This window comes from Brassica napus, chromosome C1 (genome assembly GCF_020379485.1).
Source record: "Brassica napus cultivar Da-Ae chromosome C1, Da-Ae, whole genome shotgun sequence".
NCBI lineage: Eukaryota > Viridiplantae > Streptophyta > Magnoliopsida > Brassicales > Brassicaceae > Brassica > Brassica napus.
This window is the reverse complement of record NC_063444.1, coordinates 33,362,987-33,388,661: the sequence shown is the minus strand read 5'-3', so window position 1 is coordinate 33,388,661 and position 25,675 is coordinate 33,362,987. Positions and strand designations below refer to the sequence as shown.

Sequence of the window (25,675 nt, the reverse complement as noted above, 5' to 3'; positions counted from 1 at the left end):
AGATTCACGGCAAAAGAAATGTCTGGTCTAGTGTGGCTAGCTAAGTACATTAAAGCTCCAATGGCACTTAAGTAAGGCACTTCCGGCCCGAGCACTTCCTCGTCCGGCTTCTTTGGTCCGAATGGACCCTTCTCTAGGTCTAAGGACCTCACGACCATAGGACTCAAAAACGGATGAGCCTGGTCCATATTAAACTTTTTGAGTATCTTTTCTGTATATGCCAACTGATGAACAAGGATTCTATTGTTCACATACTCAAGTTGCAGTCTCAAACAGAACTTAGTTTTTCCTAAGTCTTTCATTTCGAATTCTCTCTTTAGACATTCGACTGTTTGGGAAATCTCTACAGGGGTTCCTATTATGTTCAGGTCGTCCACATAAACCGACATGATTACAAAGCCCTTGTTGTCGAATTTATTTATAAAAATACATGGACTTATTGGATCGTTCTTATAACCCTCTTTCACTAGGTACTCTGATAATCTATTGTACCACATTCGACCTGATTGTTTCAAACCATATAAGGCTTTATTCAGCTTAATACAATGTTGTTCTCGAGAACCTTTCTTATCTTTGAGCTCAATACCCTCTGTAACTCTCATATAGATTTTATTATCCAGTGGACCATATAAATATGCAGTCACTACAACCATTAGGCGTAAATCAAGTTTTTCTTTTACGGCCAGACTGATTAAAAATCGCAATGTAGTTGCGTCCACCACAGGGGAGTAAGTCTCCTCATAATCTAATCCTGGTCTCTGTGAGAATCCTTGTGCAACAAGCCGTGCTTTATATCTCACTACTTCTCCTTTCTCATTTCTTTTCCTCACAAAGACCCATTTGTATCCCACTGGTTTGACATCTCTTGGTGTCACGGTTATAGGGCCAAAAATGCCTCTTTTCCTTAATGATTCTAACTCCACGTTTATAGCTTCTTTCCATTTGATCCAATCTGATCTTTGCATGCATTCATATATGGACGTGGGTTCTAGATCCTCATCTATTTCCATGATCTCAAGTGCTACTTTATATGCAAATATATCATCGACGTCGATATCTTTTCTGTTCCATTTCGTTCCAGACATTATATAGTTTATAGAGATCTCTTGATTGTCCGGCCCTGGTGTCCCATGAAGTTTGGCGTCCCGAACCCCATCATTGGGAACGGTCGGATCAGTTGGTGTGGCCGGCCCACTTGGCTCGACCATTCTGGTCGGCTCGGCCGGTCCATCAATGTCCTGGACAGTTTCCTTGATGCTCTCGGATCCAGCACCTCTCTTGGACTTCCGAGGCTGTTTATCTTTGGAACCAATAGGTCTACCATGTTCGAGACGTTGTTTAGACTCTGTAGCCACTTGACCTTGTCCATTCTGGACGTCTATATGTATAGGTGCATTACAAACCGGTATATATCACTTTGTCACTCGATTTGGGTCAGGAAATGTATCTGGAAGTTGATTAGCTAGCTTTTGAAGATATATAATCTTTTGGACTTCCATATCACATTCTTTAGTCCGAGGATCTTGCCAAGATATTGATGGTCGAGACCATTCTATTTCTTTGCTCAACCGGCTGTTATCTCCCCCTAAGGTCGGATATGCGGACTCATCAAACTGTAAGTCTGCGTATCTGGCCTTAAGCAAATCACCGGTTGTTGGCTCAAGATACTTTATAATGGTTGGGAAGTCATATCCAACGTATATTTCCATCCTCCTTTGTGGTCCCATTTTAGTTCTCTGTGGTGGAGCAATTGGAACGTAGACGGCACATCCGAATATTTTGATGTGGGACACGTCTGGCTCATGACTCGTTAGTAACTGGGATGGCGAATATCTATGCTCACTAGATGGCCTGATGCGAATCAGTTCTGCTGCAAGTAATACTGCATGTCCCCACGCTGATACCGGGAGTTGAGACCTCATGAGTAATGGCCGGCTATCAGCTGGATACGTTTAATGAAGGATTCGGCCAAGCCGTTCTGTGTATGTACATGTGCCACAGAGTGTTCTACACTTACCCCCATGGACATACAATACTCATTAAACGCCTGGGACGTAAACTCACCAGCATTGTCTAGACGTATAGTCTTTAAAGGAAAATCTGGAAAATGTGCTCTCAGTCTTATAATCTGAGCAAGCAGACGTGCAAATGCCATGTTTCGTGTGGATAGTAGGCAAACATGCGACCATCTGGTCGATGCATCAATCAGGACCATGAAATATCGAGACGTCCCACTAGGTGGGTGTATTGGTCCACATATATCTCCCTGAATCCTTTCCAGAAAATTTATGATTTCCTTATTAACTTTGGCTGGTGATGGCCTAGTTATGAGTTTCCCTTGTGCACATGCTGCACATGTGAGATTGTATGGGACAACTCCTTTAAATGTGTGCCCTTGTGAATTCATTATCAGTTTTCGCATCATACTAGTACCGGGATGGCCAAGCCGGTCATGCCATAGAGTGAAATTGTCGCAGGCATTAGCCTCGATCATACTGATCTTTGCATTGTATAGACCAGTATCTATTGCGGGAACGGTCTCTAGGACCGTCTTATTGCCTTGGGTGATCGAAAATATGTTAAGGAATTCTTTATTTCCTTCTTCCCATGTTTCAAGGTGGAAACCGTTCAATCTTATATCCTTGAAACTCAATAGGCTCCTTTTAGAGCTAGGGGAATAAAAGGCATTTTTAATCTCTAGACGAGTGCCTTTAGGCATCAATATATAAGCCTGGCCGTGACCCTCAATCAGGCCGGCCACACCCGCAATAGTGTGTATGTTTGCACTTTGCATTATGAGATTAACGAAGTATCTTTTGTCTATAAGAATTGCGTGACTTGAGCCACTATCCACCACGAGTATACTCATCTCATTTATTCTATATAAGAAGATTTCTAATCTCATAGACTTTATAAAGTTTTAAAGCTTTCATATTATAAATTCAAACAAAAAATAAAAAACACCAAAGCAGTCAAAGAACAATCAAAAGTAAAAGTCGAATTTAGTCTTTAAGACAATCTGATGTCTCATGATCCATTGGATCATCCTTTTCATGGTCGAAATCATCATCAGCATCATACCCATTGTCGTGAACCATATGAGCTTCTGGGTTCTTGTTCTTAAGACTCTCTTGATAGAGTTCACATAGATGTTTAGGAGTTCTACTCGCACCACACCTGTGACAAACGGATTTGGTCAAGTAAGACGGCTTGGATATACCGCCTCGACCGCGGCCAAAATTGGCTCTTCCACGGCCATGGTTGGAACCACGACCACGGTTATTGTGGTTTCCATATCCACGACCATAAGCATAATTTTCACGGCCATATGCATGATTGTCACGGCCACCACGTCCCTTGTACCCACCACGGCCTCTACCGTGTGTTCTTCTCTCATTATAGACGTGGTTGCTTCCTTTGGGATCTTTCTTTTCATGTTCAGCTTTGTGAGCTTCTGGTAATGGTGCTGAACCTGGAGGTCTCATCTCACTGTTCTTCATCAGGAGTTCATTATTAGCCTCGGCCAAAAGTAGGCACGAGATCAGATCAGTATATGTGGCGAATCCTCTCTCTCTATACTGCTGCTGCAGCAACACATTCGTTGAATGGAATGTAGAGAAGATCTTATCAAGTAACTCTTTCTCGGTTACTTCTTCACCACACAATCTCATCATTGAGACTATTTTGAATAATACAGAATTGTATTCATCCACTGACTTATAGTCCATGAATCTGAGATTCTTCCACTCATATCTAGCCTTTGGAAGTAGCACCGTTTTCTGGTGATCATATCTACGCTGTAAAGCAGTCCCAAGGTCTAGTGGATTTTCCATTGTTAAGTACTGATCCTTTAAACCTTCCATGAGGTGATGGCGTATAATACTAATCGCCCTGTATCTGTTTTTATCACTCTCATTGTTTCCCTCGACGATAGTATCACCGAGTCCCTTTTACCTCAGGTTGATCTTTGTATCTAGCGCCCACTGTAAGTAGTTATCTCCTGAGAGATTAAGAGCTGCGTAGTCTAGATTTGAGATTTTCGACATCTGGATCACATTGTCATTTAAAATTCAGATTCACAATGTGATCATTCGACCATAAGCCTTTCAAAAGAAATCGGCTACAAGCATGCTTTATGCGGCCATGTAATCAAACAATAGGATCGGCTATGTAAATCTACTTGACCATGGTGCGAACAATCCTAATTCATGATTCTACATTTGATAGAGAGACTAAGGCCACACGGCTATATGCTTTTATCAATGTGATCAAATTCGGATTCGTATGTTCTATATGCTGGTCGATTTTAAATAATACGAATGCAATTCAATTCAGATTTAGATGTAATGCAAACAATCTTAGTAATTTTATTTCTATTAAATTCAATTTATGAATTTAGGGTTTCAATTTAAACAATAAGGCTGCTGGTTTCAATCAGTATGATTTCAAGGTTTCAAGGCCTCTAGGGTTTAAATTCGATTTAGATTATTCAAGCAATCTATCAATCCTAAAACCTCAGATCATCAAACACTCAATCAAGAACAATCAAAATCGGATTCAATCCTTTAGGTTTAGGGTTTCGATTCTAGAATTAGGGTTTCTTAAATTCTGATCAGGAACAATCAATAACAGCAATCAATTTGTTCTAAGGAATCGATTTCTATATCTAGTTATGAGATTGTCGATTTTTGATTGTAGGTTTTAGGGTTTTGATCAAGAACATGAAATTCCATAATAATGGATTGGGGGTTTTAGGTTTGATCATTATGTTCTCAGATTAAGTATGTACCTTTGTTTTGTAGGTCTGAACCGGACCACCAAAGATCAGAGACGAGCTGAGACGAACGGACGCGGGACGGCTCCTATCGGGTCGTGGTGCCGAGGACGATCGCGAGCTGTTGCTTGTCGCGGATGGAGTTGCGTCTGGACGGGATTGTGATCTGAACTGGACGCAAGCTGAGTTGAAGCTGAGGACGTTGGACACCAACAGGAAACGTCTGAAGCTGAGCTTGATCGGAGTTGAGACGAGACAGTGGTCGTCTAGGATCGTTGCCGCCGGCTTAGGGTTTTAGGTTTTTAGGTTTCGATTTTTGTCTCAGGGTTTTGGAGTCTATCGTGCTGATAACGTGTTGTAAAAGAATGGGAATTCGATCTATCTTATTAATGAACAAAAGAAGTTCCTTTTATAAGGATTACAAAGTATAAGTAAAAAGGAAATTATCCAAAACCTAATCTAAAAGGAAATAGGAAAACTACTAAACATAGAAAAGGAAAGTTGTAGTCTTGGCCGACTGGGAACTTGGCCGGCTCTCTCTCTCCCACGGTTGGGCCTTGACTCGGTCTTGGTTATGGATCATCCACTTAATGATTTATAACATAAAGATGAGAAACTAGAAGATTGTAAGTGAAGATGAAATATATTTGGAATATTCCTTTTACAAAGAAGAAATGAAGCAAACCATTGGAGTGAATGTGCTTTTTTCTTTTTTCATTCTGAAGAAAGTAAACATTTGAAGATAAAAATGAAATCAACCATTAGAGATGGTTTTACACAGTCCAGCTTCAAATGTTTTTTTTTTAAAAGAAAAACGTCTTTCTCGAAATATCATTTTTTCTTCAGAGAAATATGAAACACTCTAATGAAACAAGTGGGTTCTCTAACAACTCTTCGGTGGTATAACCGTGGTTTTGATATGGTTGCTGATCCGACGTGTTTTTATTCGGATCTAACCTAACCCGACCCGGAGACTGACCATTCTTACGAGTCCTTGCCCCACCCACCCGACTCTGATCCGAATCCATCACGGATCTATTCGCCGCCGGCGATCTCGACCTTCTTCCGGATCTCTCACCCGGGTCTCTCATACCCGACCCGACTCTCGCTCCAGTATTACTATTACACACTCCGTTGTTTCTCTTATGAGGAGACTGATCGGTTCTTCGGGTCGGATAATTATTACCCGTGACCCGAGTCCGAGTTTTAGCCGGAGATCTCTGAGATTTCCTCTGCTTCACTTCTTCCTCACCGTACCCATTCATCACAGCCGTCGAAGAAACACTCTCACTCAAGCTCAAGCTACATATCTCGGAAACCTCTGATCCTTCTTCCGGGTCATTCGAGTCGGGTCGGGTCATACACGAATCCGGAGCAACTTTCAGTTTTTCCTCCTCTCTTCCCCGGATCTTCCTTTTCACCGGATCATCCATGACTGAGTTTTGGACACTAGAGGAAGTAGTGTGAAATGCTGTCTCTGACAAGACTTCTTTGACGACCGTTTCTTCTTCGCCAATGGTTGTGTTCTTGTCGGACACGTTCTCGTTGGTCCGATCAGCGGTGCCGGAGCTAACGCAGCAACCCATGTGAGAGAGAGGGTGAGAGAACACGATATCGTTTGATCGGAGATGGAGAGTAGTACTACTCTTTTGGTTGTGAGATGACAGCAGAGGGATGATTCATTATTGTGAAGCTAGAGCACGTGAAAGAGTATTTATTGTTAAAATTTTTGGGACAGTTGATAAATTGATGTGAGTGAAAAAAATAATAACAACTACCCTAAAGTAGCTTTAATTTTCATAATAACTCAATAGTAGTGGTGAATAAGCGCCATGCATATTTCAATTTCTTGACTCTCGAATATAATTACGTTAATAAAGTCTTGTTAACTTTACAGATAGTTGACAATAAGACCGGTGATTGAACTTGATCTGAGTCCTACTGAGTTATATAAGTGTCGATGATTTCAAGTTATTAGCAGTTTAGCACAATCACTTTAATGAGTTCACGACCGCAGTAGCTACGTGTCATGGGAGACTTTGACTTTCCTCCCAAAAATGCACTAAACGGGAAATAGATACACACACTACTCACTTTGTAGAATCAATGGTGATACAACTCAAGAGAATATTGATACTTAGCACAACACACTGTGATGCTATACTTCACAATGATCGAGCCTTCCCGGAGTTTGGAAGATGAGTAAACCGACTCTTTCTCTAACTCTGTTTTTCTTTCTCTTGTTGCGTGTGAGGTTGTTATGCGGGTTAAGAAGACAGTACACGTCATCTCGACTTAATAAATCTGTTAAGCTTCACAATGTGTTGCGGGTAAGGTTGTTATGCAGATCAGATGTCGAGCTTCACCGAGTCTCGGCCCAGATCCTTTCTTCCTTCTATTCGCTCTTTAAACTCATTCCAGAAGTCCACTCGTGTTATGTTGAAGGTCAAGTCAACAATAATAAAATGAATTTTATGTGAGATCCATTCACATCCTTTGAAATTAGATTAGTTAAAAAAACTTCTTAAAAGTGTAAACGAAAGTTCAAGATAAAAATAATGCAGATGTCGTCAAAAAAACATATTTAAAGATCTAAAAGATATATATTTTCAACCACGGGGTGGTGGGCTAGTGGTCTTGAGACAGTTTCCCCCCAATACGGACCCCGCCAATCGTGGGATTAGTTGGTTGACCTCGGTCGCCGGATCCCCACGGATATCAAAAAAAAAAAATATATATATATATATATATATATATATTTTCTAGTCACATGCATAACATGGTTTCATATCTATACATGGCTCATCTCCCTTTTTAATTACCACTGAACGTAACAATTTTATAAACATTATTGAGCTTCCAGACAAAAAATTTAGTATAGATGATACGTAAGCTCTAAGAAACATTTTGACAAAAATAAAGCTATGTATGTAAAAGCAGATGATAGTTTAGTTCTGAGATATTATAATTCATGAAATCCAAATATAGCTAACAAACGAGAGGACCTGCTTTTAATAATAAAGGTGAGAGAGATAAAGGTTTTCTCAGAAATCTCAGATCGTATTATAAGTTATAACATAAGACGAATCTAACAACCAGAAAAGCATGTTACCTTACCACTTACCACATCAATATATTTCAAACAAGTTAATGCTTATTAGGTTCGGGATTAAAGATTGAGCAGGCCGACAATAAAATATTGCTGCACACTTTTCACACCGACAGTGAAAAAACACATTCATTCTCTCTCCCTTCAAGTAATTTTCTTGTAATAAGCATATGAAAATAAATTTTAAAATCTGGCAAATCTTAAATACTTATATACTTAAGCCAGGCTTTAGCAGCTTGGTTCCTTTAGTTATATCTACGAAAAGATACTCATAACAACCTCCTTTAATCTAAGAGATAAAGCTGCCACAATCACATAGGAACAAAACACTGAATAATGAAAATCTAGAATTGTTAACATTCTTGAATGGAGTTTGAGCTGGAACTTGGAGTGTTGGACTTTTTGTCTGCAAGTGCGGGCACGGGTACGGGTGCATGGTGAGCAATGAATGTAGGTACATTGTCTCCTGGCATTAACACAGAGACCCCTTTTGAGTACACACCTAACTGGAGATCACAGAAATTAATATCCAAACAGTTTCATTGAGCAAACAAAAACAGATCTAAACCTCTAACCCTGTTGGACAAATGAAATGTATTAAGTTTCTAAGTTGACGTTAACAAAAGTAGTACAGTTTTCTTTAATTGAATCAGGACTTAAAAGAATCATCCATGTTTTGAATGATTCTAGTTCTGATCACATGGTTGGTTTCCTATGAAAGTGTAATATGCCAACCCCCAAATAAATGACTATTCCTAACCAAAAGTAGATGAGTTTTTAAGACAAAAGGATAAAGATTTCATAGAGATAATAGTTTAACTCAACAAAAACCCACTGTCTTTGAGTGAGATTTGGCGTTCCAAGAATCAAATCATCTCTCAAGCAAGCGGACCTAGATTCATTAGAGTATTGTTAAGCTGATCCTTATTGCTAAACTTGAAGTGATGAGAGAGAAAGGGAATCTGTAATCTCTATGGAACTATATTATTCCCAATTAGAAACATGTAAAATAAGAAGAAAAGGCCAGTGGGCCATTTTGTGTTCCAAGGAATGTTAAAGTCAAATATGGTAGAGACCACATCTTTTAGCTCCATACGCATAGAATCCGCTTTTTCTTTCACATTCATAAATACTTACAAACCAATCAATCACGCCAGAACAAAACTACATTTCCATCTTGCTTTTTTCACTCTCTTTTGTCACTATGGTAAAAAAAAAAATCAAACATAGATGATGACGAATCATTTCAAATTTTCAATGAATATTACATCAACAAAAGTATCCGTGTGTGTATGTGTGTGTGACAAAACTTATGATACAGTATGCAAAATCATGTGTGTGGGTCAGTTTATTCCAATGAGTACACAAACCCTATGATGTTTTCTTGTTTTGCTTTTTGGAAAAAAGGGTGTTCAAAGCAGTTAAAGAATTATCTGGATCACATCCCTATCACATAAAACTCTAATAAAGAAGATTTTTATACTGGGAAAACTAAAGAAATGAGGAAAAAAAGAAAACTTGCCTTGGGAGATTCGCAACCAAACTTAGAAAATGCAAGGCCATTGAGCCCCACCCGCGACTCTAGATCCGAAAGGACCTGACCCGGAGAAGAATGTGAGTTAGTGGTGGTGGCTCGAATAAGCATTTCGAAGATGGCCATGACGATGAACATTGAGATGAGAATGGCGGTGGCGATAAAACCAAAGGAAACAGCGTTGACTGGATCGTTGAACTGAGATCTCCATGGCTCCTCTTGTCGGATATTCGTTGGAGCTCCCACCGGTGGCCATTGAAGGTTCTGATGTAGTGACGTCATTTTGAAGCTCTCTAGCTCTCTCATGTCGTTGTTTTGATATTTCTTGTTAGCTGCATTCACTGTATTGTGTTCTTGGCTCAGCCATGCCAAAAGAAGGGAGAGAGAGGGAGTAACTAAAATCTAAAAGAGAAAGAGTGAGCAATGTGGGGGGAGGGGGGGATAAAGTGAGAGAGTGTGAAAGCTTTCAGGTTTTCAAAATATCTTTTACGTGAACTCTAGTAGCTTTTTGGGGATACACATGTTTCCCTTTTCTTGCACATCATTTTTTGAAAATATTTTCAAAGAAAGAACTGAAAACTGTATTTAATTAAGCAAAGATAGAAAATACTTTAGATTTAAGAAAGGATTAAGCATACTTGCAAAAAAACAATCAAAGAATATTTTAAATATGAAATTTAAGTTTATTCTGGAAAATAATGCGAAAATGTGACATTCATGAATCATGGGTATAACATATTTTCACTTGATATCGTCATCTATTAAAGCATCTGCAACACTTAGATCTCCATTTTGAGTCTCCTAAATATAAAACAGAATTGTTTGAAGAATGTTTGTTTGTCAATCAGTCATTTTTATCAAGATGGACCATTTAAATGATGCATCGAAATGATTTATTCAAATAGTTCATTTAAATGGATCATACTTGAAAATTGAACTTAAACAAAGATTGAAAATACTTTAAGCTATCTTGTTCCAAATATGAAATGTAAGACCACCTCCATCGGTAGGTTGAGGTGGAGATTCTAAAGTAATAAAGGGAAAAAAATTAAATAAAAAATGGTGTTATTAAGCAGAACGGTCCTTAATTAGGTGAGTTTAGAGCAAGTTTATTGGTGGATCTTAATAGAGTTGCTTAGATTGGTTAGGATTAAAAAAAAAAAAAAATATTAGCCCAAGATGCGTCTCTTAATTAAGAGAGCCAAGGGACGTTTCTTAGGAGACACCTGTCACAAAATTATTGGGTAGATGAGTTCTTTTGTCTCATTTCATCGTTTGTTGTTTAGTTATTAGTGTTGTTGTGTTAACATACAGGTAGTTGCATCTTGCAGTACTGGAGGTTTAACTGGCTTTGTTCAGGTAAGAAATGGATTTGATTCATGTTCTTTTTTAAAAAAAATTATCTTAAGTGTTTGTTTTGACAAAAACGACATCGTTCTGAAATGTTTCAGAAGGCAAAGGAGCTTCCTTTGTTAACGAAGAGAATGGTGTGGCACATTATGGATCAAGATACTACCAACCTGTATTTTAGCGAAGTTCACATCTTTGCAGTTAAGAACTTTTTTACCTTGGTTTCCACCTTGTTTGCAGTCATATATCTCACGTTTACTTTTTATAGTTTAGTGTTTAGTTATTATCTCTATCCACTTAGTCATGTTGTTACTCATTGTCTGTGATTATTGCTTTCTACCATTGAAAGGATGAGAAACTAAGTTTCTTCCGGTGTTGCAGATGTTGATCAGTACACTCTACACTGCCTTCGAGTTTAATTTCATCCCAACGGGTAAGTTGCCTCACAAGATTGAGATTCTCGTGGCATATGCCTCTGCAAGAATCATTTGGAAACCTGAAAATTTTTAGTTTGAGATTGTGTGATTAGAATCGAAGTTCTTGTGAGTCCAAATGCTTTTTCTAAAAGACTGATGTACCAATGTTTTTTTTAAGAACCATAATGAGGTTTTACCATTGGAACAAAAAAAACAAAAATATTTTAACAAGATCTCTTAACAAAAATTTAATAATTAAATATTACCTAAGAGACCGAATAAAGTCTTTCCCATTGAACATGCTCTTAGGATTGGTAAAAACCCCAGACGTAGCAGGAGGGTATTGGTTGGTTCATTTTAGACGAAAGGGAAAAAGTGGCGTCTCTCTCTCTCTTTCGTTCTCCTCTTCGATGTCATCGACTCTTCGCGTTCGATTCTGTCGAAATCTCTAAAGCTTGATGATGTTTGATCCGTTTGTTCGTCGTCGATTCTGTCGAAATCTCTCCTAATCCTCCACCAATGGTCTTCGTCTCTCCGTCGCTTATCACATTGTTCCTCAATGTCTCTCCTTCACCAATCTCTGTCTCTTGCAGCCTCTCTCTCGCCTCCCGACTCTCCTCCCGGAAACTCGATCGTCGTTATGAACAACTCTGTTTCCGGCTTTGCCGTCGACGGCATTCTCGTCACCGAACCGGATCTTTTCCCCTCTTCTCAAATGTGCCTTTGACGAAATTGTAGTGAGCTCCTCTTATAGAAAGCGTGTTCTTCACTACTGCAGCTCTCACAAATGGGTACGAAAGCAAGTTCCCAAGCGACACATTCACAGCTTCCTGCATCTTTTAGAATCATTCACTCTCTTTGCTTTATTTGAGTTTTTCTGGAAGATTTTGCTTTGTTACAATGGGTTATGCTCAGCTCGTTATAGGGAGAACAATGAATGTTGTTAACTTGGATCGTGCTGCTGAAATCTTCAACTATCCTGTGGCTATGAAATCTGACTGGGACAGCTCGATACGCAAGTGTCAACACTCACCTTGGAGTTGGTAAGAGCTATGTCCTGTTTTTCTGTTTTGTTTTTGCTATCAGCTTACCATGGCAGGGACTAAAAGCTGGGACAAAGAAGCAGAAATATGATGTAGTAAGTGAGAAGAAAGTATCAACTCCTATAGAGGTAAAAAAACAACTCGATAATCATTGGTCTACCCCCATATTTTCTGGTAGGGCTTAGTAAGTTAAATGTTATTGATGTAGGTGCTGTGTAAAAATTGCCCGTCTGAATTTGTTTCATACTTCCACTACCGTCGATCTTTGGTGAGTTATTCAATCAAAATCCCTTGAGTTTATAGTGTCTCTCAATTTCTTGGTTTCACACTTTTTTTGTTGTTTGCAGATATCAGAGAACTTTTTTTCTTTGGAAGATGTAATGGAGGAGGTCGGGCTTGGTCCTAATGGTGCCCTCATGTACTGCATGGAGTATCCTTTTTGTTGTTACATAGACATAAAATGAGAATTTAACTACCTCCAGTCTTAATTATGTTGCCTTTATATGTTGGAAAATTGCATGGAGAATCCACAGATACCTTGATGATAGCTTACATGATTGGGTGGATGAAGAATTGGATAACTACCGAGATGATGATTACCTTATATTCGATTGTCCAGGTGCATACATGACCGTTACGTTTATATGTCTGATCTTTTTATACGAGTGGTTTCTGTCACCAGTTTGGTTCCCAATTATGTTTTTTTTTTATCTCTAAATTCATGTAATCATCTTGCTTTTTTTTCTTTATTTCAACGACACTTTCAACCAACACTTGTTGGGTCTTGTTGTTGTTTTGTTCTCTCTGTTTTTGTTTTCATTGCTTCTCTTTTCTCTTCTCTCTATGTATGTTTTTTTTAAAATTATTCTACTTAAAAAAAAAATTTATTTAAGAACCCTTATGAGGTTTTTTCATTGGAGGAAAAAATTATTAGCACTATCAAAGGTTCTTAAGTTCTCAAATCACTTTATTAAGTCATAATTTAATCATAAGAGTCCATTAGAAGTTCTAATGGATGGACTTGCTCTAAGTTTATTCTGGAAAATAATCAAAATCAGAAAATGTGACACTCATAAGTCATGCGTCATGGGTACCGTACATGTTGGTAAGAGAACTGGTTTGCCTATGTTCAACCTGATAAAGACGGTGCCTCAATCTTTCGAACTACTGGGCCCCAGTTTACACCAAACCGACTCATGAACTCCTTTCCTACCACCAATTGACAATCTGCTATAGTATGCAACAGTTTATAATACCCTTGATAAACATGATAACTAATCGACGTGGGAACTGGTTTACATTATTTACATAATCGTTTTAGTTATATCATCTGCTATACATATTCTTCATCACACCTTTGAAACCCTAATTTTAATATTTTTGGGTAATTTTCTCAATTAACGCTCCATGACTGTCTTTAGTCTTTATGTGCCACACAATGAAAAGAGAGAAGAAGATGTTGGGCTTCTTGAGGAGTAAACAACAGCGTAACGAGTTATGTTTTAATGATTTGGTGAGATCATGAGAGATCTACAGATAGCAAGATACATGATTTCTTAGGGTTTTAAATAATCTAAGACTTTATATTGGACGCCAAAAACTGTCAACAAAAGATCAATGATTCAGAATAATCTCCACAGCATAACCACTACAAGAAAACACACCGAATTCCGACGGATCTTCCGACGGACACCAAAGTCGTCGGACATTTGCGACGGAATACTGACAAATTTCCGACCAAATCCAAAAAAATGAAGTCGTCGGAATTCCGTCGGCCATTTCCGACGGAATTCCGACGACATACGGTTCGTCGGAATTTTCCGACGACTTTTCGACGACATTCCGATAAAAAATGTAACCGTTGTAGTCGTCGGAAGTTCGTCGGTATATTCCGACGAAATTCCGACGACATTCCGATTAACAGCAAAGTCGTCGGAATTCCATCGGTATTTTCCGACGGAATTCCGACGAACCATGTGACCGTTGCCGACAAATACATATGACCATTGTATAGCCGTTTGGGATTGGACAATTCCGACGGAATTCCGACGGACTTCTTTACATCCGTCGGAATTTCGTCGGAAAGTCGTCGGAGGTCCGTAAGCAATTTCCTATAAATACAACCCCTCCTCATTCAACTCATTCACACTTCATTCTCTCTTCATTCTCTTTAGTCATAACAATTCCGTGAAAATCATGTCTTCAGAAGTTTATTATCGTTCGTGGATGGATAAACCTCATTTGGATCCGAACACCAATTTGCTTACGGAAGAATACGTTCAAGGGATTGGAGAATTCATGAGGCTTGTTCAACAGCAACCGGATGCAAAAAGTGGTATGTTAAGATGTCCCTGCTCTTCTTGCAATAATAATAAGGTTATAAAAGAATTTGATGTTTGGACTCATTTGTATATGAAAGGGTTTTCACGTAATTATAAAGTTTGGTACCTTCATGGGGAAACTGGTTATGAATATGGTAGTACTAGCGAACCTCAGCCTGTTAGTGAACCTCAGCCTGATATTAGGTTAGAAGAATCTAGAACGGATATAGATTATGGTGTAGGTACTGAGCAGATGGTACATGATCATTATAGAGGGGAAGAACCAAACCCCGAGTCTAGGAGATTTTTTGACATGTTGGATGCAGGAAAACAACCTTTGTATCAAAATTGTAGAGATGGTCATTCAGTCTTATCATCTGCAACTAGATTAATGGGTATTAAGACAGACTATAATTTGGCTGAAGAATGTATGGATGCGATTACTGATTTTGTCAAAGGTATTCTACCTGAGGATAACCTTGCACCGGGTTCATACTACGAGGTTCAGAAACTTGTTGCAGGTCTTCAACTACCGTATGAAGTGATAGATGTATGTATTGACAACTGCATGATCTACTGGAGAGCGGATGAGACACGGAATGTATGCAAATTTTGTGGGAAACCTCGTTATCAGGAGACGAGGGGAAGAGTTCCGATCCCATTCAAAAGAATGTGGTATTTGCCTTTGACGGAAAGATTGAAGAGGTTGTATCAGTGTGAGCGCACAGCAAAAGCAATGAGATGGCATGCAGAGCATTCCACAAATGGTGAGATTAGACATCCTTCAGATGCAAAGGCTTGGAAACATTTCCAGTCAACATATCCAGAATTTGCGGAAGAGAGAAGAAATGTTTATCTTGGATTATCTACTGATGGTTTCAGCCCATTTGGAAAGCATGGAAGGCAGTATTCTCTATGGCCAGTTATTGTGACACCGTACAACTTACGGCCGAGCTTGTGCATGCGACGAGAGTTTTTGTTTCTCTCAATTCTAGTCCCCGGGCCAGATCATCCTAAAAGATCACTAGATGTGTTTCTTCAACCACTAATATATGAGTTGCAACAACTATGGGCGCATGGTTTTGAGACATACGATGTTTCGCGCAAAGAAAACTTTCAGATGCGGGCAGTACTTATGTGGACAATAAGTGACTTTCCAGCATATGGTATGTTATCTGGATGGACAACACATGGGAAGCTATCATGTCCATATTGTCAAGATGACACAGATGCTTTCCAACTAAAGAACGGAAGGAAAACGTGTTGGTTTGACTGTCACAGACGATTTCTACCACCTGATCATCCATACCGCAGGAGTAAGACTTCGTTTACGAAGAACAAGCAGGTGTTTGATGGTCCACCTGAGGAAGTTAGTGGGAAAGATTTGTTGAAGCAGTTTAGGTATTTTGATGCAGAAAGGACGCCAGATGTAGGTGGACATGAAAACATTCGAGTCAATGCGGTTGGAGAGCTACATAACTGGCACAAAAAGAGTATTTTCTGGGATCTACCATATTGGGAGAGTCATCTATTGCGGCATAATTTAGATGTCATGCATATTGAGAAGAACTTCTTCGATAATCTGATGAACACAGTCCTTAACATCCAAGGTAAAACGAAGGATAATTTGAAGTCAAGGTTGGATTTAGTCGATATTTGTGATCGTTCTGAACTTCACGTTGATGAGAACGGTACGGCCCCTTTTCCCATTTATCGGCTAGATGGTGCTAGAAAAGAAGAGTTCTTTGATTGGATTACAGAGAAAGTGAAATTTCCTGACGGATATGCATCAAATTTGGGGAACTGCGTTGATAGAAGCGAAGGAAAGTTTACTGGCTTGAAGAGTCATGATTGTCATGTAATTATGCAGCGCCTCCTTCCGTTTGCCTTTTCAGCATTATTGCCACGTAATGTTCATGAAGCAATTGCAGGGATTAGTGTTTTTTTCCGTGACTTATGCAGCAGAGTATTGACTGAAGAGGGTATTAATAATTTGAAGACAAACGCACCAGTCAGCATGTGCAACCTTGAGAAGATATTTCCTCCATCATTCTTTGATGTAATGGAACATCTTGCTATTCATCTCGCAAGAGAATTGGAACTTGGTGGTCCTGTGCAGTACAGATGGATGTATATTTTTGAGCGTTATATGCATCATCTGAAGAAGATGGTCAAAAATCAAAGCAGGGTGGAAGGATCTATAGTGGCACAGGTGATCAATGAAGAAACTGCAATCTTTGCTGAAAATTATTTTCCACCAGAAGTGCAAACAAAACACCGAAGACCTGCTCGGCATGATGATAGAGGGGAGAGAGCAACATATCATGTTACTGTCCCAAGCATGTTCAAGGAAATAGGACGACTTAGTGGAAAATTCACGAAGCGGAGACTTACGGACACTGAGAACGCTCATTTGCAAACATATTTGCTCACCAACTGTGAAGATGTTCTACAATATGAGAGGTAAAAATATTTATTCATTTATTGTTAGATTAATATTCAATAAATTTATTTCATATTGATAATATTTTTGTATATAGTGTATATATGGCGGAGTTGCGTATGACTCACAGGCATGCAACAGAAGATGAGCTTCGACAACTTAGAGATAACGGATTTGCTGCGTGGCTTCGTAGTTATGTGAGTCATATATCCTATTACCCTATGCAAATGATTAGTTTAAATTTAATATATATAAACTAATTAATTTTGCAATCATATATGTTTTTTTTTATAGGTGAATGATGGTTTGGCCAGAGGTCTTGTGTTCGATGATTGGGTACGCGAATTTGTGCAGGGACCAAACTATGTGGTCAAATCATATCCTAAATTTTGTACGCGAGGATATGCATTCACAAGGAAAGGTCATTCTAAGACAACATATGATGCTGGTGTTTCATCTTCTTCTGGTGACGATGTCTACTACGGCAACATAAAAGAAATATTGGAAATCCAATTTCCTGGAATGGTTGGATTGCGTTGTGTAGTATTCTATTGTGATTGGTATGACACCACCCCAGATAGAGGAGTGAAGATTGATGCGTTTGGTGTTACATCAGTTCATTCGCGGCGGAAACTTCAATATTATGATCCCTTCATTCTTGGTTCGCAAGCTGATCAGGTATGTCAATATATTCATAATTTTTTACCAATATAATTAATTAATGTTATATATTGAACTAATACTTTGTATAATTGATATGTATAGGTGTGCTACATCAGTTACCCTCGGGTGACGTACAGAGACGATCCATGGGTTACTGTAACGCAAATCAACCCAAGAGGACGAGTGGATGGAACTTCTGATGATGATGAACCATTGCAACCAGAGTCTACCAGCAACGCCCAGGCAGTTGAAGATTTGGAAAATGTTCAACTCGTTGAGAATTTGACTGTGTTTGGACATGATGCTGTCGTACATTCAGAGCCGGAAGCCGAGGTTGGGGAGTTTGATGAAGATTCAGAAGATTCTGATTAGTTTTTTTTTTTTTTTTTTTTTTAATGGTCCGTCGGAAATCCCTCGCAATATACCGACGACATAGCGACGACAACGGGTTTCATTGAAAATTGGAAAGGTCGTCGGTATTTTCCGACGAATTACCGACGACATGTTTTTCTATAAAGTTTCAATCATAAAAATCTATAAATTTAGATGCCAAAACTATGAAAATAACACATAATAAGTGTTTAGTATAGTATTAGATCGCAACCGTTCAAATATAACAACTCATTAAAATATTTATGTATGCATATCATTGTTTTCATAACATCTCATCTTAACATTATGTACTTATACAATCATATTTATATAAGCTTACACTACAAAAAATATTGTTGTGTAAAATCGTGTTATAAAACATTTTTATTGTTAAATCTTTATGCAAATACTATATATATTATCAAAGGTTTGGATTTTGCATTTAGAAACTTGAAAAGAACACCCTAAACACTAAGTCGTCGGAATTCCGTCGGAAATACCGACGGAATGTGTCCGTCGGAAAATACTGACGGACACGTTCCGTCGGAATTTCAATTAGCCCGGGAGAACCAAACCGCTTGAAAATTTTCGCGAATCGGCATTTGGTATATTTTAAATATACCGACGGAATACCGACGAACCCGTGTCCGTCGGAATCCGCGGAAATAAAAATCCTTCTCCTTTCTTCTTCGTTATCTCCGCGGCCTCTCTCTCTCTCAAAACTCTCCGGCGATTTCGGCGATTTCGGCGACTCTCCGGCGATTCCGGCCTCTCTTCACCGGCGAATCCTCTCCTCACCCTCCTATCTCTTCCCCAAACCCCAAATCATGTAAGAATCATCCCAAACCTTTTTTTTTCAATTGTTTAGGGTTTTGGAAGTTGATCTCGGATTTTAGGTTGTTTGATTGAACATTTTAGGATTGAATGGATAGTTTAGGATATATAAGTTAGGATTGTTGTTTTAGTTTTTTTTGGAACATTTTTTGATTTTTAAAAACGTTTTTTGATTTTTTAAAACGTTTTTTTTATTTTTAAAAACGTTTTTTGATTTTTAAAAACTTTTTTTGATTTTTAAAAACGTTTTTTGATTTTTAAAACGTTTTTTGATTTTTAAAAACATTTTTTGATTTTTAAAAACGTTTTTTGATTTTTAAAAACGTTTTTTTGAAAAAATATAAATATTTAACACCATTTTTCTTCATTTATAAATTTTAACAACATTTTTCTATATTTATAAATTTTTTATAATTTTGTATACATATATATATGTAAATCATGTATAGTAAAAATTTTAAAATTTTAAATTTTTTATATTTTTTTTAAGTTTCCACTAATAAATATTTAACAACATTTTTTTTTTAAAATATAAATATTTAACAACATTTTTCTTCATTTATAAATTTTTAACAACATTTTTCTATATTTATAAATTTTTTATAATTTTGTATACATATATATATATATATATATAAAAGGTTTAATAGTTTTTTTTAAAACGTTTATAAAACCTTTTGTAAATATATAAATGAAAATATGTTTGATGGGTTAATTTTTTTTTTTAGGGCCGAGGATGAAGCCCGCCCCGCAGCCCGTCTTCGACGTAGTTCGGTGAGCGGTTCCCGTGCATCGGTATCGTCTCATGACTCGGTTCCCGCATATATTCCCGCTCCAGCTCCCTCTGCCCCTCACGCTGCCCCTCACGCTGCTGCTCAACAGGATCCGGGGGTCATGCCGGTTCATCTATTGGTTCAACAACCAGGTCGAGAGCATCTCCCGTTTCTCCAACTCAACCCACGACGAGGCCATAGCACTTGGTTAGTATTTTTTTTTTTTGTACCGTTATATTTTTTGCTTTAATTAACTTGCTAACTTGTATTTTTTTTTAAAGGTTCACCAAGTCGAAAAATGGCATTAGCCGGAGCATCAACCAGATGATGTACTCCATGCTCCGTTTTGGATATCCAAAGTGGAGTGTGATCCCTTCCGACGAACGAGAGTTGTGGTTTCGTCAGTTTGCGGTATAGTAACCCTTCATTTTTTTTAAGTTTTTACATTTTTTTACATATATTTACTTATTAAATTGTGTTTGTTTTGTAGCAAGAGTTCAACTGGCACTCCGATCTTACGGAAACAGTCCGTAAGAAATTCAACGAAAAGGCCATGGACTCTTACACAAAGCAGATAAACGCGTGGAAGACAGTTTGGCAGAAGAACAAGAAGCCACGGTTCATCAACGGGGGGGTGTGGGAGCAGTTGATAGCTCATTGGGAGAGGGAAGACACTGCAGAGACGTCTTCTAGGAACTCCAGGAACCGGAAGAGCGATCGTGGCGGGAAAGGTATGTATGTGCACAACCTCGGCGCTTGCTCCATGTCTACTAAGGAGGATGAACTTGTAAGTTTTTTATTATTATTTATCTTTATATTTTTTAAATAAATATTTTATATATTTTTTGGCTAATAATGGCGGTTTTTTTAGATCGAAGCAAATGACGGTAATCCCGTTGATCGTCTCCAACTCATTAAGGTGGCTCACACTAACAAGACGACGGGTCAAATTCAGGACCCCGTGATCAGAGGTGTAGTTGATTTGGTGGAAGCTGAGATAGTTTCTCAATCTCAGCCTCTCTCTGATGACGGCGACTCCACGGGAGCTTCAACCAACCTGTCTCTATTGCAAATAAATGAGATGGTTGAAAAGGTAATTTTTTTTATTAATATATTTTTTTTATAATGTCGATTACTTACTTGTCCATATTTACTTACTTTAAATATTTTTGTAGGCGGTTCCTAAAAGGAAAGGAGGCCGTTTAGTTGGGTTGGCCCGTCGTGCTTCTTCGTATCCGGCATCTTCTTCGCAAGCTCCGTATGCCGATCCCATGATTCTCGAGGAGCTACATGACAAAGATGAACGGATTGGGGCATTGGAGGAGCAGAACACCACTATCCTTTCGGAGAATGCCACTATCCGTTCGGAGAATGCCACTATCCTTGCTGAGTTGGCATCCCAGAAGAAGTTCAACACCGAGATTATGCAGAAGCTAGATCGTTTGATGTCTTCGAGTTCTTCTTAGTTTATTTCGGCTTTATAAAACTTTCGGAATGTTTTTTTTTTCTATTTCGGTTTGTATGAATGTTTTTTTCCTATTTCGGTTTTTATGAATTTAAATTTTATAATATTATTAGTTTTAAATTTCCAATTTTTTAAATTTATTAATATCAAAAAATATATAAAAATGCAAAATTAATTTGTAAAAAAAAAAGGGTATATACCGACGGACAACGGTCGTCGGAATATACCGACGGACATATATCCGTCGGAATTTACCGACAAACTCATTTCCGTCGGAATATACCGACGAACGTGGTTCGTCGGTATATTCCGACGACCGATGTCCGTCGGTAAATTCCGACGCCTACAGTTCGTCGGAATAAACCGAGGAACCACGTTCGTCGGAATTGTAGTTTTCCGATGAACTCTGGTCTCGTGTAGCCGCATCGTAATATCGTCGGAAGTTCGTCAGAATCACGTTTCTTGGTATTCGTCAGAAAGTCGTCGGAATTTCTGACGAAATTCCGACGAATTTTTTTTTTCCGACGAAACGATACCGACGGACGGGTTCGTCGGAAATTCGTCGGAATAGACCGATTCCGACGAATTACCGACGATTTCGGCCATCAGAATCCCCCTGTTTTCTTGTAGTGAACACAACAAATGTGAACTTTCTCTTCATTCCATAAGATTCAAAGCTATCTGTCAGTACCAGAAGAACAATACCAACCTTATTCCAAGTTGATTTATTGATCCATATACATGTGAAGAGGAAAAGCCAATCTCTCTTGTTCCTCCAAACAACCCCATATAGATCAAAACAAGGAAAGGTCAAATAACTTCATTCAAATCAAATGGGCACACCATGCAATGAATCTTCACATGTATATGGATCAATAAATCAACGTCGAGCTGACCATGCAACAAATCAAATGGGCACACCTTCTACATACATATCCTAAACAATTCCAGGGCCAACAAGAAGAAAAATGGAAAGCAGAGAGCATTCGCTAAAACATAATGAATCTTGACTTATTGAGATTGAAACGGGAGAGAAGGGCATCATTGATTGTGTCCTTTAGCAGCTTTTTTCCACTTGCTGAACGAAGTATTGAATTATTATTCTGGCGGGTCTTCGAGCTGGCCAGTAGACAAATCATTGATGTGCGGATACACTGGTTTCTCATCCAGCTGGTTCTGAGCCCAAATCAGCATCTTCAACAAGCTTGGAAGTTTCGGATCTGTTTGTTCACAAACATCAATCATTTACTAGAAATAATTTGAATGTTAATTATGCGAGTTGAGCAATACTATTTACTTTTAGAGCAATACTATTCACAAACATCAAACATCAACAATCAACCATTTATATGGAGAAGATAAAGCTTGCCATATAAAACTTTTTACTTATAGATCGGATGATCGAGATAAAAAGGCAATTTGTGGCTACCAAAACAGAACATGGAGAGTTACCTTTTTCATGACTCTGGCTTGTGAGAATTGCTGCATTCACTTCACTTGTTGTCTTAAGACGTTGGGAGATGTCAAGAAGATCTTTAACAGGACAGTTGGAGGCATCTTCAAAAACAAGCAGCGCTACAGTTTTTTCCAATTCTTGCAGAAACGCTTGCTGCAGAAAGAATCAACAAAATAGCATTGTTTCAGGCTTTCAGCATCAACGAAAAGAGGTGTTGCAAGAAATATATATAAATGCTTCACATTCTTCAACGAGAATCAAATGAGCAATATAAAGAGAGATATTACGTTTTCTTCGCCACGTGGAGCAAGTTCCTCCTGAGCAAACTCCAAGGCTTCTTCAGTCTTCCCTTGTCAAATTAGTTCAATCAACCTTTGCTGCTGAAGATGAAAGAACAGCTCGGGATTTGTGTCGAGTATCCGCAAGCACAGGTTCGAAGACGAATCAGACTTCGATTCTTGATATTTCACTGATCACACAAGAAGAGAGAAGGCATTGATTGTTGTTGTATACCTCAGGATTCAAGTCATTAACTTTTTCAATAGCATCCTCGACATTGCCATTTTGAACAGCCTTTTTAACAGCCATTCGATCAGTGATGGTCGCAAGATCTATCTCTGCTGTTTCTCCATAAGGAAAAAGAAACATCCAATGCACCACAAAGAATAAAAAGTAAAGTAAATAAAAGAAAGGATATGTTTGGTGCCAGACTCCCTTTGGAACTTGTCAGCAGCGTCTACATAACCCTCGGTGACAAGAAAGTTCATGACGAGAGTGTTCATGTCTTCTTTCCTAAGCTTGACAGCGTTTAGCTTCTTCTCCCACTCTTCACGCGTGATCACTTTCTTCGAAGTAGCCTTTACAATCAAGTCAAGTTGGATCACTGAACATACTCGTAAGCAACACAACAAAAGGTGAAGAAGAGAGAGGGAGGAGTCTATTTACCATATCGTCGACGTCGTCCTGATTGATGAAAATCCGAAACAGTGACATTAGAAGGCGAGTGCGGGTCTCATATTGAATCTAATCCACTCAATTCAACTTCTTACCTGGAAAAAAAAAGACAATCTTTACAAGTGGAAAAAGATGATATTCCAATTCTCTTTTGCGGTCAAAAGGAAACTCAGGTACTCGTTGTTCTAAGTTCTAAGGAAGTGTGTGCGACTATTTTCCAGGGGAAGAGTACCTGGATAAGAGGGAGAATCTGGAGAAACAAGACGACGGAGATTTTGAGGGATCTTGATTGCTTCTTCCTTCTAGATTGCCTGCAAAACTTGCTTGCTCCCCTAATTATTCTACAATCTCGTAAAGAAAGTTGTGATGGAGTCTTTGGATTTTGTCGATAGAAAAGAGATGAAGTATCTTCAGAGGATAATGATATGTTGGCGAACTGTTCATGAACCGATCCGGTTTCTACTATTAAGGAACTCGGTTTCTTGGTTTGGTTATTTGTAACCCGGAAAGCATTGTTCGAACTTATTGCTTGTTAACTTGTACTCCATTTTCTGATTTTCTTGAACATTACGGGTCTTTTCTAGAGGATTGTAATTTGTAAATTTACAATTTTATTTTGATTATGTATGGTTAGGAGATGTAAGGACGATACAATCTAAAAATTCGTTGAAGTCTTGTTGCGAAGATGAGATGATCCCAAGTCTTTTTTCTTTTGAAACGAAATTCGCCCTACCCAAGAGAGATGCATGGAGACCAAAATCTACTTGGTTTTAGGGGATCCTTTATCCGAGTCTTAAAACTACTTTCCCGGTATCTAAAAACTTGAAATGTATTCCAGATTTTTTAACTATGTTCTGTGAAGAATAAATAATGAAAAATTGTGTTTGTTCTTAACAAACAGAAAAACTCCTAAATCCACCAATAGTCAGACACATGATAAATGTTGTTGCAACTTTTTATTCATAGGATATAAGATATTTGTTTTCAGCTTAAACAAAGAGGATCTAGATGTCAGTTCATTGGAGTAATTAAATACTGAATTGACCACTTATACTCCAACTTGGGTAACTCTTTACCATGTGTGAAGTAAATCCCATTTTCTCTAGCATCCCAAAAGTTTTTCTTGCCATAATGAACGATGAATCCACCACCTTTATATGCCCTGAACTTTGCATGAAACCTGAAATCAGGTCCCTGCCATAAGTCACAATCGACCTTTGTTTTCGTAATACTTTCATAAAAGCTAAAATCATAAGTTTGTCCCGGGCTTAAAAAGTGGTCGCCAAAGTCATCTTGGTCCGATATACAATGAACTTTGAGAATGTTGTTTGGATTAAGAGAGTTATTAAAATGTACGGAGTCTTTCTCGTAGAACTTGGCGCAACTCAACCCAAAGCACAATGTAACGACAAGCTGAAAACACAAAAGGCGATTCATCATTTCGATGTGTACTTTTCCTTTCAGAATATTTTATTATTTCAAATACAATAATATTAGATGATTGCTCGAAAGTCGTGTACACTCATGATTAAATAGGAAAACCATATGACCATATCCCCTCTGTATTGTTTGCAAATTGATTTCACATAAGTAATCTCTACAATCACTTTTCTTTTAATGTTGACTTATATTTTTGGTAAAAAATTTTAAAATAAGATAGTAATTTATTCATCCCATTAAAGTAAATATTAAATTTTAAAATAAGGTAGTAATTTATTCATCTCATTAAAGTAAATCTTTTCAAATATAATATTAAATAATATATTACATTTAATGCTGATTTATATTTTTGGTAAATATTTTAGAATATGGTAATAAATTATTCATTTTCACTAAAATAAATCTAATCAAATATAACATTAAATAATATATTACATTTAATAGTGATTTATAGATTTGGTAAACGTTTTAGAATATGGTAGTAAATTATTCATTCTAATTAAAGTAAATATAATCAAATATAACATTAAATAATATATTACATTAAATGTTGATTTATATTTTTGGTAAACTTTTTACAATATTGTAGTAAATTATACATCTTCACTAAAATAAATCTATTCAAATATGATATTAAATAATATAATAATAAAATATTATAAAATTTTACAAATTTTTAAAAAAATTTAAAAATTATTTATGATTATACTGTTTTTATTATTAAAAAA

At 37.8% G+C, this 25,675-nt stretch overlaps 4 protein-coding genes, 1 long non-coding RNA gene and 1 pseudogene across 8 annotated transcripts; 1 reads left to right on the top strand and 5 right to left on the bottom strand.

The window, feature by feature from the left end:
- Positions 1-3,002: 3,002 nt before the first annotated feature.
- Positions 3,003-4,046, bottom strand: LOC106384469. Its single transcript, XM_013824430.1, has 3 exons — positions 3,955-4,046; positions 3,696-3,897; positions 3,003-3,518 (listed from the first exon to the last, which is right to left on the bottom strand). The coding sequence occupies exons 1-3, from the start codon at positions 4,044-4,046 to the stop codon at positions 3,003-3,005; spliced, it is 810 nt and encodes a 269-aa protein (XP_013679884.1).
- A 1,350-nt stretch (positions 4,047-5,396) lies between these two features.
- On the bottom strand, positions 5,397-6,478 carry LOC106385899. The gene has a single exon (XM_013825801.3). It carries the CDS (start codon positions 6,358-6,360, stop codon positions 5,617-5,619), a length of 744 nt encoding a protein of 247 aa, XP_013681255.2. The 5' UTR covers positions 6,361-6,478; the 3' UTR covers positions 5,397-5,616.
- A 1,586-nt stretch (positions 6,479-8,064) lies between these two features.
- Positions 8,065-10,262, bottom strand: LOC106385897. 2 transcript variants are annotated; one of them, XM_013825799.3, is made up of 2 exons: positions 9,406-10,262; positions 8,065-8,349 (listed from the first exon to the last, which is right to left on the bottom strand). In XM_013825799.3, the coding sequence occupies exons 1-2, from the start codon at positions 9,721-9,723 to the stop codon at positions 8,173-8,175; spliced, it is 495 nt and encodes a 164-aa protein (XP_013681253.1). In that variant the 5' UTR covers positions 9,724-10,262; the 3' UTR covers positions 8,065-8,172. The 2 variants fall into 2 exon arrangements, with proteins under 2 accessions (XP_013681253.1, XP_013681254.1); XM_013825800.3 differs by having other exon boundaries at positions 8,065-8,389; positions 9,406-10,226.
- Positions 10,263-11,488: 1,226 nt separating this feature from the next.
- LOC106389469 lies at positions 11,489-13,134 on the top strand. Of its 3 annotated transcripts, none has more exons than XR_001278057.3 (4): positions 11,489-11,705; positions 11,777-12,354; positions 12,435-12,494; positions 12,574-13,134. It is a non-coding gene; the product is annotated as an uncharacterized LOC106389469 (long non-coding RNA). The 3 variants fall into 3 exon arrangements; XR_007318494.1 differs by having other exon boundaries at positions 11,490-11,974; positions 12,099-12,354; XR_001278056.3 differs by having other exon boundaries at positions 11,489-12,354.
- Positions 13,135-21,905: 8,771 nt separating this feature from the next.
- LOC106385896 lies at positions 21,906-23,546 on the bottom strand (annotated as a pseudogene).
- Positions 23,547-24,441: 895 nt separating this feature from the next.
- LOC106384468 (S-protein homolog 9-like) lies at positions 24,442-25,421 on the bottom strand. Its single transcript, XM_013824428.3, has one exon. The coding sequence runs from the start codon at positions 24,945-24,947 to the stop codon at positions 24,519-24,521; it is 429 nt and encodes a 142-aa protein (XP_013679882.2). The 5' UTR covers positions 24,948-25,421; the 3' UTR covers positions 24,442-24,518.
- Positions 25,422-25,675: the final 254 nt, after the last annotated feature.